Below are 13,866 nucleotides of genomic sequence, written 5' to 3' on the forward strand. Positions count from 1 at the left end.
TACTGTTTGGTGTTTATGCGTCGCTGTTAGCAGCTGTGTTGTTTTGTAGATTGTAGCTAAGGTGTGCGCTGTAAGTCGTGCTGCGGCCAACGTGTGGCGAGTGACATAGGAGCCGATCAATCGGTGCGATCGCCCGGTGTGGTTTAACGTGAGCCGGAACTCATTTGTCGCCAGACTGATTGCAGTGAAAGTCGATAAAGCCGCATCTCTGCGGCTGTAGCAGTAATTGATTCAAATGTTCTTTTGAATGTTTGTGCGTTTGCCCCAAGCGCCCGTCCCTGACTGACTGTTTCCGTGTGTTACAGAGAGGAGGAGCGCTCTTCAACACAGCCGTGTCAAAGGTAAAGTGTTGCTTTGCATTCGTGCACAACAAGGATTCAAACCTGGAAGAAAAAGAGGTTTTAAAGATGTTTTTAAAGGTTTTCAAATGAACTTTTTCAAACTTGGCCGACGAGTCGCCAACAATCAGGAGAATTGTTCACAGCTAGTAGATATTAGATGAGCGTGTTGTTATGTGGCGTACGGTAGGGTGGCCGGGGTGCCCCGCCTGGATGTGCGAGGCTCTCTCATCCCGCCTCTTGTCTGCATGTTTTTTTGCCACGGGGATCAAAGTATTTCTTGATGTTACATGAAACCAGAACAGAATGTTAATGCAACATGTTTTGTGTGTACTCTGTGTCTTACTGTGTGTGTGTTTCCCTCCTAGGCCAAGGTTCATGCTAAGAAGGGTATCCGGGACTTTAGGGGCATACTGAAAGCAAGGGTGAGCTGCACCGGACCTTCGCACGCTGTCGGGGGCGTGCAAACACACCCGCGCACACATCATTTTGTTGGGAGGCCCTCGGATGGATACATGCCTCCCTCATAGAAACAGACAGGAAAGCTGCTTTACATGGAGTGTGTGATTCTGACGTAGGGGCCTTTTAATGACTGTTGAAGCCTGCTTAGCGCTTTGTTCAGGGCTGTACATTTTTAACCAGCGCCCCTCTGGCTATGGCCTGTCATGTCATCCGAGCCGCAGCCCCTTCTTTCTCTCTTTATTGTCTGCATATTTCATCAGCGAGCCTGTGATTTCCTCAAAGCTAATGTAACGAGGTGTATGTTTCCATAAGCCTGATGGATTTGATAAGGCAATAGCAGTTTGATCTGTCAGTGGGAAACCGAGAGGCTCAGGGTGCTGATGATGAGCAGGAGGGGAGGGCGCAGCGGCGGCAAACAGAGGTGCGGAAAGTGTTTGATTCTCCGCTTAAACACGTTTCCTTTTTAGAGAAATTAATTTATGATGCGATTCAAACTGCACCGGATTTCTTTTGCTGCCAGCTGCACGACCCCAAGCGGGGGCCCTAAAAGCACGAGCATGTCGATGCGTCAGAGGTGGTTACCGTGGTTGTTGTTGTCGTAACTCAGAGGGAAATGTTTCAAGCGACAGAGCGAAAGGCATCCATCTGTCTCGTGCTGAAAAATGTCTCGTAGAAGTGAAAAGTTTGTTTTTGGCTCTGAGACTGAAGAACAACCAGACTTTCATCAGTTTTAATAGCAGTTACGTGTATTTGCTCGTGATTCTTTTTTCTCCGACTAATTTGGTGCATTGAGTATTTTCTGCATCACAAAGCGTCCACGTATAGTTGAAACTGTGTCACGCAGAGGAAACCAGGTAAAGCCACGTGGATTTGTCGAAAACCAGCCAGAGACTGATCGCTTAACCTTTAACGTAACGTTACTGTGAGGCGGCATCAGACGGCTTCGTTGCATTCATTGCTCTTTTGTATGGACGTCGATATTTACGCCTGTTTTGTAACCGAAATTCATCTTCTTTGTCAGGACGATGAAGAGGAGGGGATCGTGGTCTATCCAGGATCTCCAACCAGTACCAAGAGCCTGTCTCCAAGGAGACTGCAGAAGATGAGACGGGTATGACACACACACACACATCAGTAAATGAGTTAACTACATTTACACTGACTGATTACAGCAGAGCTCACTTTCACTTGACCAGAATGGATTCAGTGTTTTTCCTCTGAACTCTTTTCAGTCCACTCCCTCCCCCCCACATCTCTCTGACTCCCCTCCCTCCCTCGTTCTCCCCCAGCTCTCTGTCTCTCTTGTAGCATCTCTCAGAAGTACAGTAGTTTGTCAGGGTGCCAAATGTAACGATAAGCATTTTTTCCTCGTTCAATGCGCTCGTGTTGTACATTCAGTGTTTTCCTCTGAACAGCACGGACAGTCGAATCAGCTCATCTGCTGGTCAGCGTTTCCTCTGAAGAATTTGCTTGTGCACCATAAGTGCTAGCACTTTTTTTTTGTTCTTTGTTGTGTGCAGAGCGTGCACACGCACAAAACACACATTCATCAATAAATATGCGAGGAGAAAATACTCTGTAGTTTAACTATTAGACGCTGCAGCGCGGTGTAAATGAAAATGTGTAGATTTAGCATCGCGCCGTTGGAGTCGCACACATCTGTGCTAAACAAATGCACACAGCCTCGAGGATGCTGCTTCTGCTCCTGCCTCGCGTCTGTGCTCGGCTGGTCCAGGCTGGAGCTTTTCCACCTCTTATTGCTAAATGAATATATGGACTCCCAGTTCCCAGCTTTAAAGACGCACACACACACAAACACGCCTGCGTGCACATTCTGACATTTTGGTCACAGTCGTGTAAGAGTGTGATTAGGAGAGGTTGTGCTGTCTCTAATTAGTGTTGTATTTCCTGTGTGTGTGATGAGGCTGGAAAGTCTTAGCGCAGAGGAAGGTGTGACGGCCGGGGAGAAGAGAGGAACGGCAATTAGGGCTTTTCTAAAGGCCTCCTCGGACACCTCCCGCCCCCCAGCCGGCATGCGCGTGCACCCCCACAAACATGCACGCACACACTTTTTTTATTCAGGATATACAGCCCCGCTCGTACCGCCGAGGCCCGCTCATTGCCACAGTAACGGGTCCCTGGAGACCGCTGGAGGAGGGACACGCAGGACACAGGACGGCGTGTCCCACAGCGCCGCTTTGTGTGTTTGTGTTTAGATGTAGTCCATCAGTTTCTCTTCCCGATGATGCTCCCGTTCTTTGCTCTCATAATATTGATTTTCTCTATTTGCATATTAACCAATTCACACAAATCAAAAGCACTTACAAACACTACTTGGTTTAATTGATGAAATGGATATTAATTAATATTCATGCACATAAATCCTCGGCTGCAGGTACAGGCCTCAATATTTTATTGTATTTTGAACAAATAGTCTGCAGTTTTTTCTCTACGTCAGTAATTTCTATACTTTGAACCGCTTAGTGCAGCACATTTACATTTGATCTGAAGACGAGCGTCACCGTTGTTCTCGCGCTCGCCGTGTCTCACTCGTCTCTTTTTAAAATTATTTTCTTCAGCTTTCTATGAAATGTTCGTGCTGTTGTTCTGCCCACAAACGTCTTGACCAGGTGTTCCTCGCACGAGAAATTGATCTCAGTGGGACTAACCCAGTTAAATAAAGGTTAAGTAAAGTGGAAAAGAAGCACCTTGATCCGCCTCCCTCGCTCGCGCCCGCACGTTTGGCCCGCGCTCATCGTTAAAAGTTTTTTAATCTTTAGGGGTTTTTTGTCGTGTCTCTAACCACACAGTGGTTGTCTCAACAGTGCAAAAAAATCCTTGTAAATATTTGTGCACTTTTAAGATCAATGAGGGTAAAACGATGAATAAAAATAGCTTTCAGTGCAAGGCGATAAAAACCTACAGTGAAAATGTAAAAAGTAACACCGTCATGAATGTGTGTGTTCATGCAGACTTATTTTAAGTGTACTTATTAAACTGGCAAAGACTTTTGCTTTAAAAACAATCCAGTAAACACATCATGAAACATGAGCGTCTGTTTTTTATTATTTTGAGAGATTTTCTGCACCTTTTCCTTAATTTCTGCACTTAATTGACCAACAAGTGGAGTCAGTGCGTCGCTGAGCCAGGAGAGAATACACTGCTGTTACACGTCTAATAAAGGTAATATTACCAGCTAATTTGTTATTAAAGCATTTTGTGCTGCGTGCACTAAACCCATCAGCAACGCCTCCACCGTACGTTTAACCGAGTGACCGTCGGAGCGCCGTCCACCTGAAACACGTCAGCTGCAGAGACGCTGCAAACACCAACGTGGAAGAAAAATGTTGCTTTTTTTAAACAAATCTTTTTCTTTGCACACATCTCTGTGTGTCCTTGAAATGAAACGAATGATCCCGCAGAAGCTCCTTTAATTAATCATAGCGAAATAATCATAGTTACCAAATTCCTTTTCTATTTGATCAGCCAACACATGTACCAGAGAGGAAGTGCTGCTGTCATATCCATTCATATTTCAGCTGCTTCCGCCAATGTGGGTGATTTGTAGTGTTTGGTGAGCGTGTTGATTAAGAATGTGGGAGTAATCCTTTCGTTTGACAGAAACGAGGCTGAACGGGGCAACAAACAGCCATTGTTCTGGCTCCTGTATGGTTTCCTGTGAGCACCAGTTTCTGCTCAAGATTTAGCTTAGTTAGTGTGTGTGTGTGTGTGTGTGTGTGTGTGCGCGCGCTTCATGTGGCACTGTGCTCCAAACATCTGTGAATAGAAACTATGTCTGTACCTCATCCCTTTAGTATGTGAGGCTGTATCTGAGTGCTGTGCACAAACATGCATTTATCAGTTCGCCTCAGGTTGGAGGCAACTGAATGACAGCTGTTAGGCGTGCAGAGGAGAGCAGAGGTCGGGACAGCGTTATGGGCAATGACAGCCAGCAGGCTTGTGGCCGGGCTCAGCCCCCGGGCTGTGGACTCTTCACCTGGTGAAGCAGGAGAAGTGCCAGCTCAGAGTTGAAGGGAAACAGGAAGCTAGCACAGATGTAAAACAGGAACAAAGTCTGCAGGATACTTGAGTGTGTGCGTGCGACGATGAAAGGCTGTCATTTGTCTCCGAGATCAAACGTGTTTTTACTGATATGTGTTTTAAAGACATTATTACCTTTATGTTCTGTGTAAATGAAGATGCTTTAACGGGGACAGCACACAGACCCGTCTGGGTAAAGTGGTTGGATCTGAAAGTGTCACAGCTCAATAATCTAAATTTTAAATGTGACTCTGAGTGGAGAATAGGTTTGTTATACTCATCATAAGATTAACGCTGCGCATTAGTAGCAGCAGTTTGGATGTGTTAGCGTACAGTTGCTCTGTGTGCTTCCCTGGTATCTGCATGCATGTGCAGTCTCCTCTCCACTTAGTTTCTAAGGTCTTCAGAGACCCGCCGGCTTCCTGGCTGAAACCAAAGTGCCATCTCCTGGAAGCTTCAAAGTACTGCATCGCACCCACTGAAGGACACCTGGTGATTTTTCTTTTTTTAACCTGAGGTGTTCGGTTTGACAGAATGAGCATAATGCACATTTCGTCTTCTTTTATACGGCTCCTGGTTTGAGTGAAAAGGAAGCTTTCAGCAACAGCCAGTTGGACAGAGGAGCAGTGGATCGCTCCTCAAACGCCGCTTTTTTTCTCCTCTCCCTTTTTCGAGTGAGCGGCTCTTAAACAGGCAGACACTTGGCCGTACTTCTGCAAAGGCTTTGCTTCTCCCCGAGGTTTGTTTGCATTTACTGGAATCTCTTTACATACACTGCCAAGCTGTGAGATTAGTGCCCGCTCTGAAATACCATATGAAATGTATAATGTTCAACCAGCTATTAAAGCCCACTAGCGTTTGGCCCTGTCACAGAGAGTTGTTCTGTATAACTGGTCATGCAGGGAAGGAAAGCGGAGGAGAGACCAACTTTGTCCAAACACAGCTTGTCAGAAGCACGGTGGCGACCTTTTCCCCGACTGAAGAAATGAATCGAATCTGAGTTTTTCTTCTTTACGTGTCTTTGCTCGATGTAATCTTAGCTTGTTTATAGCCGCCATGTTTACAATTACAGTTCAGTTCCAGTAGTAATGCATTAAAAAAGTCCATAAAATCCGCCGATCCTTGTTTTTAATTCGACAAACCCCCGAGTTTTTTAAAATAACCTGTTTTTATTATTTTCGCGACTTCTGCTTGTCGTGGTGAGGAGGAAGGAACGGAGAGCCCGACAGATGGAAACGGTGACATCTGTCACTGACAGCCGAGTGATGGAGGGAAGGAAATGAAAGACGGGAGGCGTGGAGCGAGAATCGCTTTTTCATTTTCGCCTTTCAGCTTCCCATTAGCCGACAGCGAGAAGCTAATGAAGGAGCGGTATGATAATGTGCTGTTCTCCTGCTCGGTGCTCTCCTCTGTCCTGTCAGGCCTGTGGCGATGTGGGACGGTGACAGAGCTGTCGCAGCTGTAACAGCAGACCTGTTTGCACTGGTTAGGAATATCTCATCGTGCATGTCTCTGTATTTATATTTTATTTGCTGTTGTTCACATCGACGTGCAGCCAATCTCATTTCTGAGCTCCGATTTTAACCGCTGCTCTTGGTTGTGACAGCTCCGCAGAGCCGGTAATCAAGTAACTACCAAATGCACACTTTGATTTATGACGGCGGTTAAATGAACTCAGTATGCTGGCCGTTAAAGAAACGAAGAAGAAGTAGTGATAAAGCAACCCCTGCTCTTTTATTGTGAAACGCCTCGTTGTTGTAAATAGTTTGGTCTTTCCTGTTGCTCTGAGGGTCACAGTGAAGAGAGGGAATGACAAATTGATAAAGCCGTGAAGTGACGTCCCATCTATTTACTGCTCCCTGCGGTACTTCCTGTTGTGTAGACAGAGCTGTAACCGAGATCAGAGGGCCGGGCGTCGTGACCTGTGTCCGGTCGCTTTAATAAACACCTACACGAAGAGAGAGGAGCTGCGTTCATAAAGGATATAGAACATGCGTCTGTAGTGTTTAAGAAAGTATTTTTGTGTCCGAAGCCGACGCTCCGCGAGTGTCTCACAGGTGCATCTCTCGCTCTGCTGGCGTGCTTTGCTGGCTGGCGTGCCGGCCTGGCCCCAGATTTACTGCCCTGACACAGGAATCCATTAAAAGCTGTTTAGGGATCCCAGGCCTGAGCCCCTCTGAAATCTCTTTCATTATAGCTCCAAGCTACCATAGAAGGGGAGTGGCTCGGCAATCAGCAGTGCCACCACATGTGTTTGTGTTTAGCCCGATGGCTGAGAGGCTTAAGTGGCTACTGCACACATCTCCTCGGCTGACTTTTATGGAGAAAATGGCACTTTAACTCTTTGTGTTTCTTTTTTTTTTTTTTTTTTTTGTAATAGTGTGCATGCGTGTGTGTGTGTGTGTGCGTGTGTGTGTGCATGCGTGTGTGTGTGTGTGTGTGCATGCGTGTGTGTGTGTGTGCATGCGTGTGTGTGTGTGTGTGCATGCGTGTGTGTGTGTGCGTGCATGCGTGTGTGTGTGTGTGTGTGCATGCGTGTGTGTGTGTGTGTGCACACGTGCGTGCACACAGGCCCTAAATGAGGCCAGCGCAGCCACACGTTACATTCCGCCTGTCTGGCTGGCACCGCGTCAGCTAATCAAGACCGGCTTGCTTCACCGTTCCAATACTGACCCCCTCCAAACTGCCCCCGCCCCTCAAACACACACTCGCACACCATTCCCATCATTCTTTGGGGCTTTGAGGAATCCTGCCTCACCTCTACATTTCCTTCCTTCCCGTTTTCACTCGTTTACCTTCCTCTCTCGCTCTTTGTTCTGGCGTTTGAGTCACGGTGCACGATCACAATCATCCTCAGAGTTCCTTCCCGACACTCTGATCACTTTTGAGGCTGAACAACATCTTTTTTTTCTGGGTGACGGCCTTTGATAACGCAGCTTACGTTAGTTTAAAGAGAAACGTGCAGAGAGGTGGAGCCTAAAAGTGGTATTAAAAAGCAGAGAAAACATCGCTGTAACCCACTGCGGCGGTGCTGTAACTGCACCCACGGGCGCTTAAAGACAACACAGATATTGTTAAAGAAAGCTAAATGAGCAAAATGTAAAGAGTGTGAATTAGAAAGCGTGAGATGAGTTAACATCAGGGAACATGAACGCAGTGAGAGGAACATGTGCATCTTAGTGGAAGGCATGTTAATAAGTGGCCCGGGGCAGATTTGGGCTCCCACGGGGAGAGTCCTGCCCCTGCGCTGTAAAGCTTCTGTCTCTTCCCTAACCCGCCCATTAAACACGGTACACAGGTGGCTTATTAAACCACCGTGTCAGACGACCGCAGTGCGCTCAGATCATTCACCACGCTGCAGTGTCAAATGCACTGGTGCCATAATGCAAGTTATTGGTGTAGCTGGCCGTATCTTGACTCTCCGGCACCTTTTACTTCATGTTTAATGCTGAGTTTGATAAAACACTGCAGGGGATCTTAAAGATTTTTATCCCCAGACCCAAATTTGACAAATTTAGTCTCCACCCTGAGGACGCGGGCTCGTTAAAACAGGCTATTAGTCCCGTCTTATGGGGACCCACCAGACACGCACTCTTTTTTTCTTCTTCTTTCTGTCGAATCCCAAGTCGTACTTTTATGAAAAGCTCAGCAGAACGCCGTACTCTGTCTGGACTCGTGTTTATCAGCAGTCTTGTATTATTTACTGAGAAGCTGAGACACCCCCCCCAAACCCCTCGGGTCCATTTTTATTGTTTTATCTCGTTATTTTTTTCTTTCTAACTACATCCTCCTGCCTTTTTATTCTCATTAACAGCATAACTTCAGCAAGTCTCCCATGAGCATGGGCCCTCGAGAGCTGGGCTATGGGCTTGATGATGAGGAGCTGGACAATGCAAGCAAGTGAGTGAAGCCATTTTCAGTTTTGGATCGATATTTCAAGATATGACAACTTGGGGTGATGGATTCAAAAGTTGGTTATGTGCAGAAGTGCTTTTGTCCTCCTTTTTTCTTTTTCCCTCATGGCGACACTGCCCCCTAGTGGACACACTGGGCAGGAGCACGTTGATGGAATTGTGATGTCATTTGTATGATGTTGAGCAGCATATTGCATTTGACCCTCTCATAAAAACGTGGTTATCTTGTGAAAAATGATCTCTTGGACGCGCGTGCACACAGATGAAGGGGTAATCGGACGTTTCGCTCTTTTTCCTCCAAACGCAGGGTCTCCTCAGAGGACAGCGGCGACGTGCCGTCCTACAACGAGGACAGCGATGACTCGTACTCCCTCGATCTGGACATCGACTCCTCTCAGTCGGGCCAGATGAACCTTCTGGAAGAAATCCTGGATTCTCTGACGACCACGACGATGGACCAAGGAAGACTCAGTGCCGCCAAGAGTCTGGACTTCTTCTTGTCCGTGGATGATTTAGACTACAAAGCCCCGGTACGCAGGAAAATGTAGAGTAGGACGAGTCTCGTTTTACAGGAAATAGAAATGCTTTCTGCGTCTGCTTTCACCTTTTTATTTGCTAAGTTGTGAATAAATCCAACATATCTAAAGACGGCTTCATTCTGACTTGAGGTCAAAGGTCATCATATGCATTAGTCAATAAAGAATAACAGCGAGGGTGAACATGTGGTGACTCTCCTGCCTCTTGTTTGCCAGACCAAGCCCACGCCCTGCAGCGAGTCCAGACCTGCAGATGAGAGCAGCTGTAGTGGAGGCGGCGATCAAGGCGGGTGGAATACGGGTCAGGATGACACTGTGGTCCACGGGAAACACCTTCCACCGTCCCCACGCAGGCAGCCCACCAAGAGCAGCCTGAAGATGTCAAAAAAATCCGCAGCAGTCCCTGCGGCGCCCGCTGCTAGCCCACCAGCCCAGAGTGCCGACGTCTCAGTGCCGAATCCTCATCAGTCCGACCCCGACCCGCTGCCTACAGCGTGGAAACCGGGAGATTGTTTCTCTTACTCGCCAACGCTGTCCCATCGAGTCGCACCTCTGCGGTCGTCCCCCACTCTCGCACAAACCTACAGTTCCTCAGCATCCGCGTCTGACCCAAGCTGCTCTCCTGCACCGGGGGTGCGGGCACGGACCATCTCGGACCCTCAAAGCGGCTCGGAGCCTCAGCAGGCCAAGAACCAGACTGCCTCGACCTACGTGCTCAGGAGGAAGGTCATGTCCAAGGAGACGACGAGGCAGTACCAGCAGAAGGCCCTCCAGAGGCGGGAGAGCAAAGAGGGCATGGGGAGCCCGTCGAGGACCAGCCATTCAGCCGTGCAGGTCCCCTGGGAGAAGGAGATGTCCAAAGAGGGGCTCCTCGGGCTCGGCCTGTGTTTGGGTCAGGGTAAAGGCTCGGGGGCCCCCGCGGCGCAGGATCAAGGTCTCCTGGAGGAGATCGACTCCACGTGTTGCCTCGGCGCGGTCCTCCACACCAGCCTGCAGCTCTCGCAAGTTAACAACAGTCACCACCAGGTGCAGGGCAAAGCTGCAGACGACTCCTGAGTCTGTAAAACGCAGCAGGTTTACTCTTCTTTTACGACTAGCAGCTATCTGCAACAAAACTATTCTTTTTCCCTTTGTTTTTAATCTCGACACTCGGCTCCGAGCATACGTCCAAACCTGCCAACACAAACAAAAAGCCACCGAGTGAGGAGCAGGAAGAGGACGTGGTGCGCCGCAGAGATCTCCCTCTATGAGCCGTCTGCATATTTTAAACTCAAACCTGATTTATAGCGATTGGAAAAAAACAAATCAACTAAACGTCGTCGGCTCTTTCCTCTGGAATCGGATGCAAGTGCAGCGTCTCGTGAACTGTGATCCAAAACCACAGACCACAGCCGAACTGTTACCATCCTCGTTTAACCTGCTTCACCAGTTCATGACTTGTTTAAAAAAGTACAACTGCAAACAAAAGTTACTTCAGCAGACGGAGATTTTCAGTATTTCTTTCTAATGATCTTTAATAACGTTTTGTGTCGTCTAGTATTTTTCACATGTTCACCCCAAACGATGCACTAAACGCATTTTCGATAAAGTCGCGGCTGACGGAGGAGTTTGGAAAAGCCTCCGGAGCGTGTCAGGAGTAAGAAGGGACGCTGCGTCGCTCCAAACATTTCACATGATGAATTTGCACATGTGGATTAACAGCTGATGATTCCTACCAGGTACTAAAGTCTTTAGCAAAAAAGCAGGTGAGGCGGGCCTTTTGACTCGCCGTACGCTACGTGACATGTCTGCCTTACACGGACATGTGATTTCTTTTTTAAACTCTGGTGTCTTAATCTACAGATGCCACAGCAGGTACTTTGTAATCAGAATCACTGTCGATTTAATAGAATAATGAATGATACATGATGTGCTTTAAGCTGCTGTCAGTCGCGTCCACAGTGATGTCCAAATCTCCTCAGGACACTTTGTTTTCTCCACACTGAAGAGACCCCAGTCAAAGGTCAAAGCCAGTATCCCTGCTCCAGGCTTCTCCCCCATCACGACTCTCACTTTGACCTTAAAATTACGGCCAGTTGTTGCCGATTTCATGACGTTTTATGCGGGTGAATAAAGGTGAACTTTCTAGGAGGTGCTCTATATTTTTACGATGAACAAATCCCCTGAAAAGACCAAAACTATCAGGCTTTGTGTGTCTCGCCACTATCACACTCCTGTGTTCAGTCTTTGGCTGGTTTTTGGTCTTTTCACAGTATTTGCTGACGTGTCTTTCTTCGCCTTTCTCACACGAGGGAATAACGGTCTGTGCGTGGGTCGGAGTCACGCTGCACTATAATGCAGCGGTTGATGATTGTACTGTAATGAAGCAATATAGTTCTCAGAGTAGCCACATGGATGTAATGTGCACAGAGTCTGAAGCATTCCTGTAACAGACTCTCCTGTGGAGAGAAACGCCGCGTCCAGCCCTCGCGGCTTCCCGTCATTCACCGCGTCACCGCAAACCCAGAGAGAAGCAGAGCGCTTTTCTTCTTCTTTTCGGGAATATTACATTTATGGTTCGTTGTTCTTATGATTTATGCCAGACGCCAGTCGGTGTGGCAGTTTAATAGCAGCCATTTCTCCACTTTCTGAGTGCTGCTCTGCGTTAACGATTTGCTCATAAAATCACTGGCGTGCTTCTAAAAGCCCAAGAATCGGTTAGCGAATCCAAAACGGAGGAAAAAACCAAAACAGACTCCAGAAGCGTTTGTGTGCTGCCCTCTGTGCTCTGTAAACATTAAGAAAATACTTCTGTACTATGCAAACATGCCAAATACTAAAGTTTCTCTGAGAGTGATTCGATTTCACTTGAGTATAAAGTCACGATTGGACTGCTTTCTGCCCCCGAACGAATAAACAACCACATTTAAAGAGAAAGCTGGTCCGTGTGCTGTGCCTTACGCAGGTACGCTGTAGGAAGCTGGGCTGTGCGTGTTTCTGACCACCGCCCGGACCTGAGAAACGAACCTGACACGAACTCGCGTTGTTTTGGTTGGTCGTTGGGTTTCGGCTGCGCTCAGCTGGTTCCACTCAGTGTTTTTAGGGTTTCTTTGCTGCGGTGGTCGCTGGGAATCTCCCCGCTCGTGTTTAAGAGAAGATCTCGGGGTTACTTTATCCTTTTGTAAATGAGGTACTTTTCCTTTGGTTGTTAGCGGATTCCTTATGTTGTGTGTGCTCTTTTTTTTAAATAAAAAACTTGTGCTGAGCTTATTCTGTATTTAAAAAAAGAACAATTCTCAGAGGAGTTGATTTCATAATGAAAAAATTATTTTCAGCTGAATAGACGTATTTTTGCTGGCTTGAGTATATTTTACATGGATAATATATGATCGGTGTTGTATCTTGTAAAAACAAATTCTATCTAATATTTGAATGTTTTAGATTTTATTTTTGGAGGAAAAAAGAGATATGGACAAATGTCCCATGTAGCCGTTCACATTCAGATGGACGTACTGACGCCTGCTCGTACACAGTAAACACGGCTGTGGACGCGCTGCTTGTGCTTTCTGTTGCTTTCATTTCGGTATTTCGCGCCTCCATCGTCATCAAACAGAATGGTGGACGCGAACATCCGGTCTCTTATGTTACGTCGCGTGTTGGAGTGAAATGTAACATTTCATGTAAAATGTAACAAACAAAACTAGCTACTGTAAATCTAACGGCGGAGGGGTGAGAGGGAATATTCGAGTGTCCAGCTGCTGTTGTGAAGATCATTTGAGAAGCTTTACACTAAAACAAAGAACCCCGAGCGTGTCTGACTCTGTAAACGGGACTCGGGTTGTCCTGAAAGCGTGTATTTGCAGTGAGTGGGAGGTGGTGGATTATGTAGCATCTTTTACTGAGTGTGGGTTCATGCACAGGTTCTTCTTTACAAAGATGACGATGTCACGACTTTTACACTGAATGTTACAGTCGGCAATTAAAAATATATATATATTCCCCCCTCCCCCTGTCTCGGAATCGTGATGACGATCAGCTCTTCGATAATGCATTTATTGATTTTCCCGATACTGTGCACACTTGCATGTTCCCACTGCAGAGGAAACAACTGTCTTAAGTAACTGAGGTCAGTCTAATGTGCTATTGATGAGTAACCTGGTACAACTGCACACCATGTATGCACTGTGAACTGAAATAAATGATACTGTTTGATGCTTCTGCATCTCCCGACTCCTGACGCTTTGTGCTCACGTGGACAGAATCAGTATTTGATGGTGTTTTACAAACCACACGGGGACTTCCTGTGGCGTGGGTCCGTTTTAATCATTTCATTGGGTGATGTTCTCAATAAACAAGGCTATAGCTCTAAATAACAATCTCAGAGTTTAGTTTGTATGATGTCACTCTTCTCAAATGTGTTTGCGAGGGGCAGCCAATCAGAAGAACAAACGCTACTTAAAGGGGGAGGAGCAAGAATAGTTTAAGAAACCCAGGAATCATTCCGATATGGAAGCCCGTTTCCGCCACTAAAAAAAAAAGGATCCATAACTCAAAATTCCGAGTTATTTTCTCGAAATTTCGACATATTAACTCGAA

General features: G+C 46.9%; 1 protein-coding gene across 3 annotated transcripts in view; it reads left to right on the plus strand.

Annotated features, from left to right (window-relative positions):
• The window catches only part of dennd1b (DENN/MADD domain containing 1B), a 93,405-nt gene extending 79,913 nt beyond the window's left edge, over positions 1-13,492 (plus strand). For all 3 annotated transcript variants that reach the window (XM_004553763.5, XM_012919829.3, XM_004553764.5), the window contains 6 exons: positions 306-341; positions 707-763; positions 1,822-1,911; positions 8,656-8,741; positions 9,063-9,285; positions 9,508-13,492. In XM_004553763.5, coding sequence (XP_004553820.3) covers positions 306-341; positions 707-763; positions 1,822-1,911; positions 8,656-8,741; positions 9,063-9,285; positions 9,508-10,347 — 1,332 coding nt within the window. In that variant the 3' untranslated portion in view covers positions 10,348-13,492. The remainder of the gene's footprint in view (positions 1-305; positions 342-706; positions 764-1,821; positions 1,912-8,655; positions 8,742-9,062; positions 9,286-9,507) is intronic.
• Positions 13,493-13,866: the final 374 nt, after the last annotated feature.

The sequence above is a fragment of the Maylandia zebra genome, linkage group LG17, assembly GCF_041146795.1.
Source record: "Maylandia zebra isolate NMK-2024a linkage group LG17, Mzebra_GT3a, whole genome shotgun sequence".
NCBI classification, from domain to species: domain Eukaryota; kingdom Metazoa; phylum Chordata; class Actinopteri; order Cichliformes; family Cichlidae; genus Maylandia; species Maylandia zebra.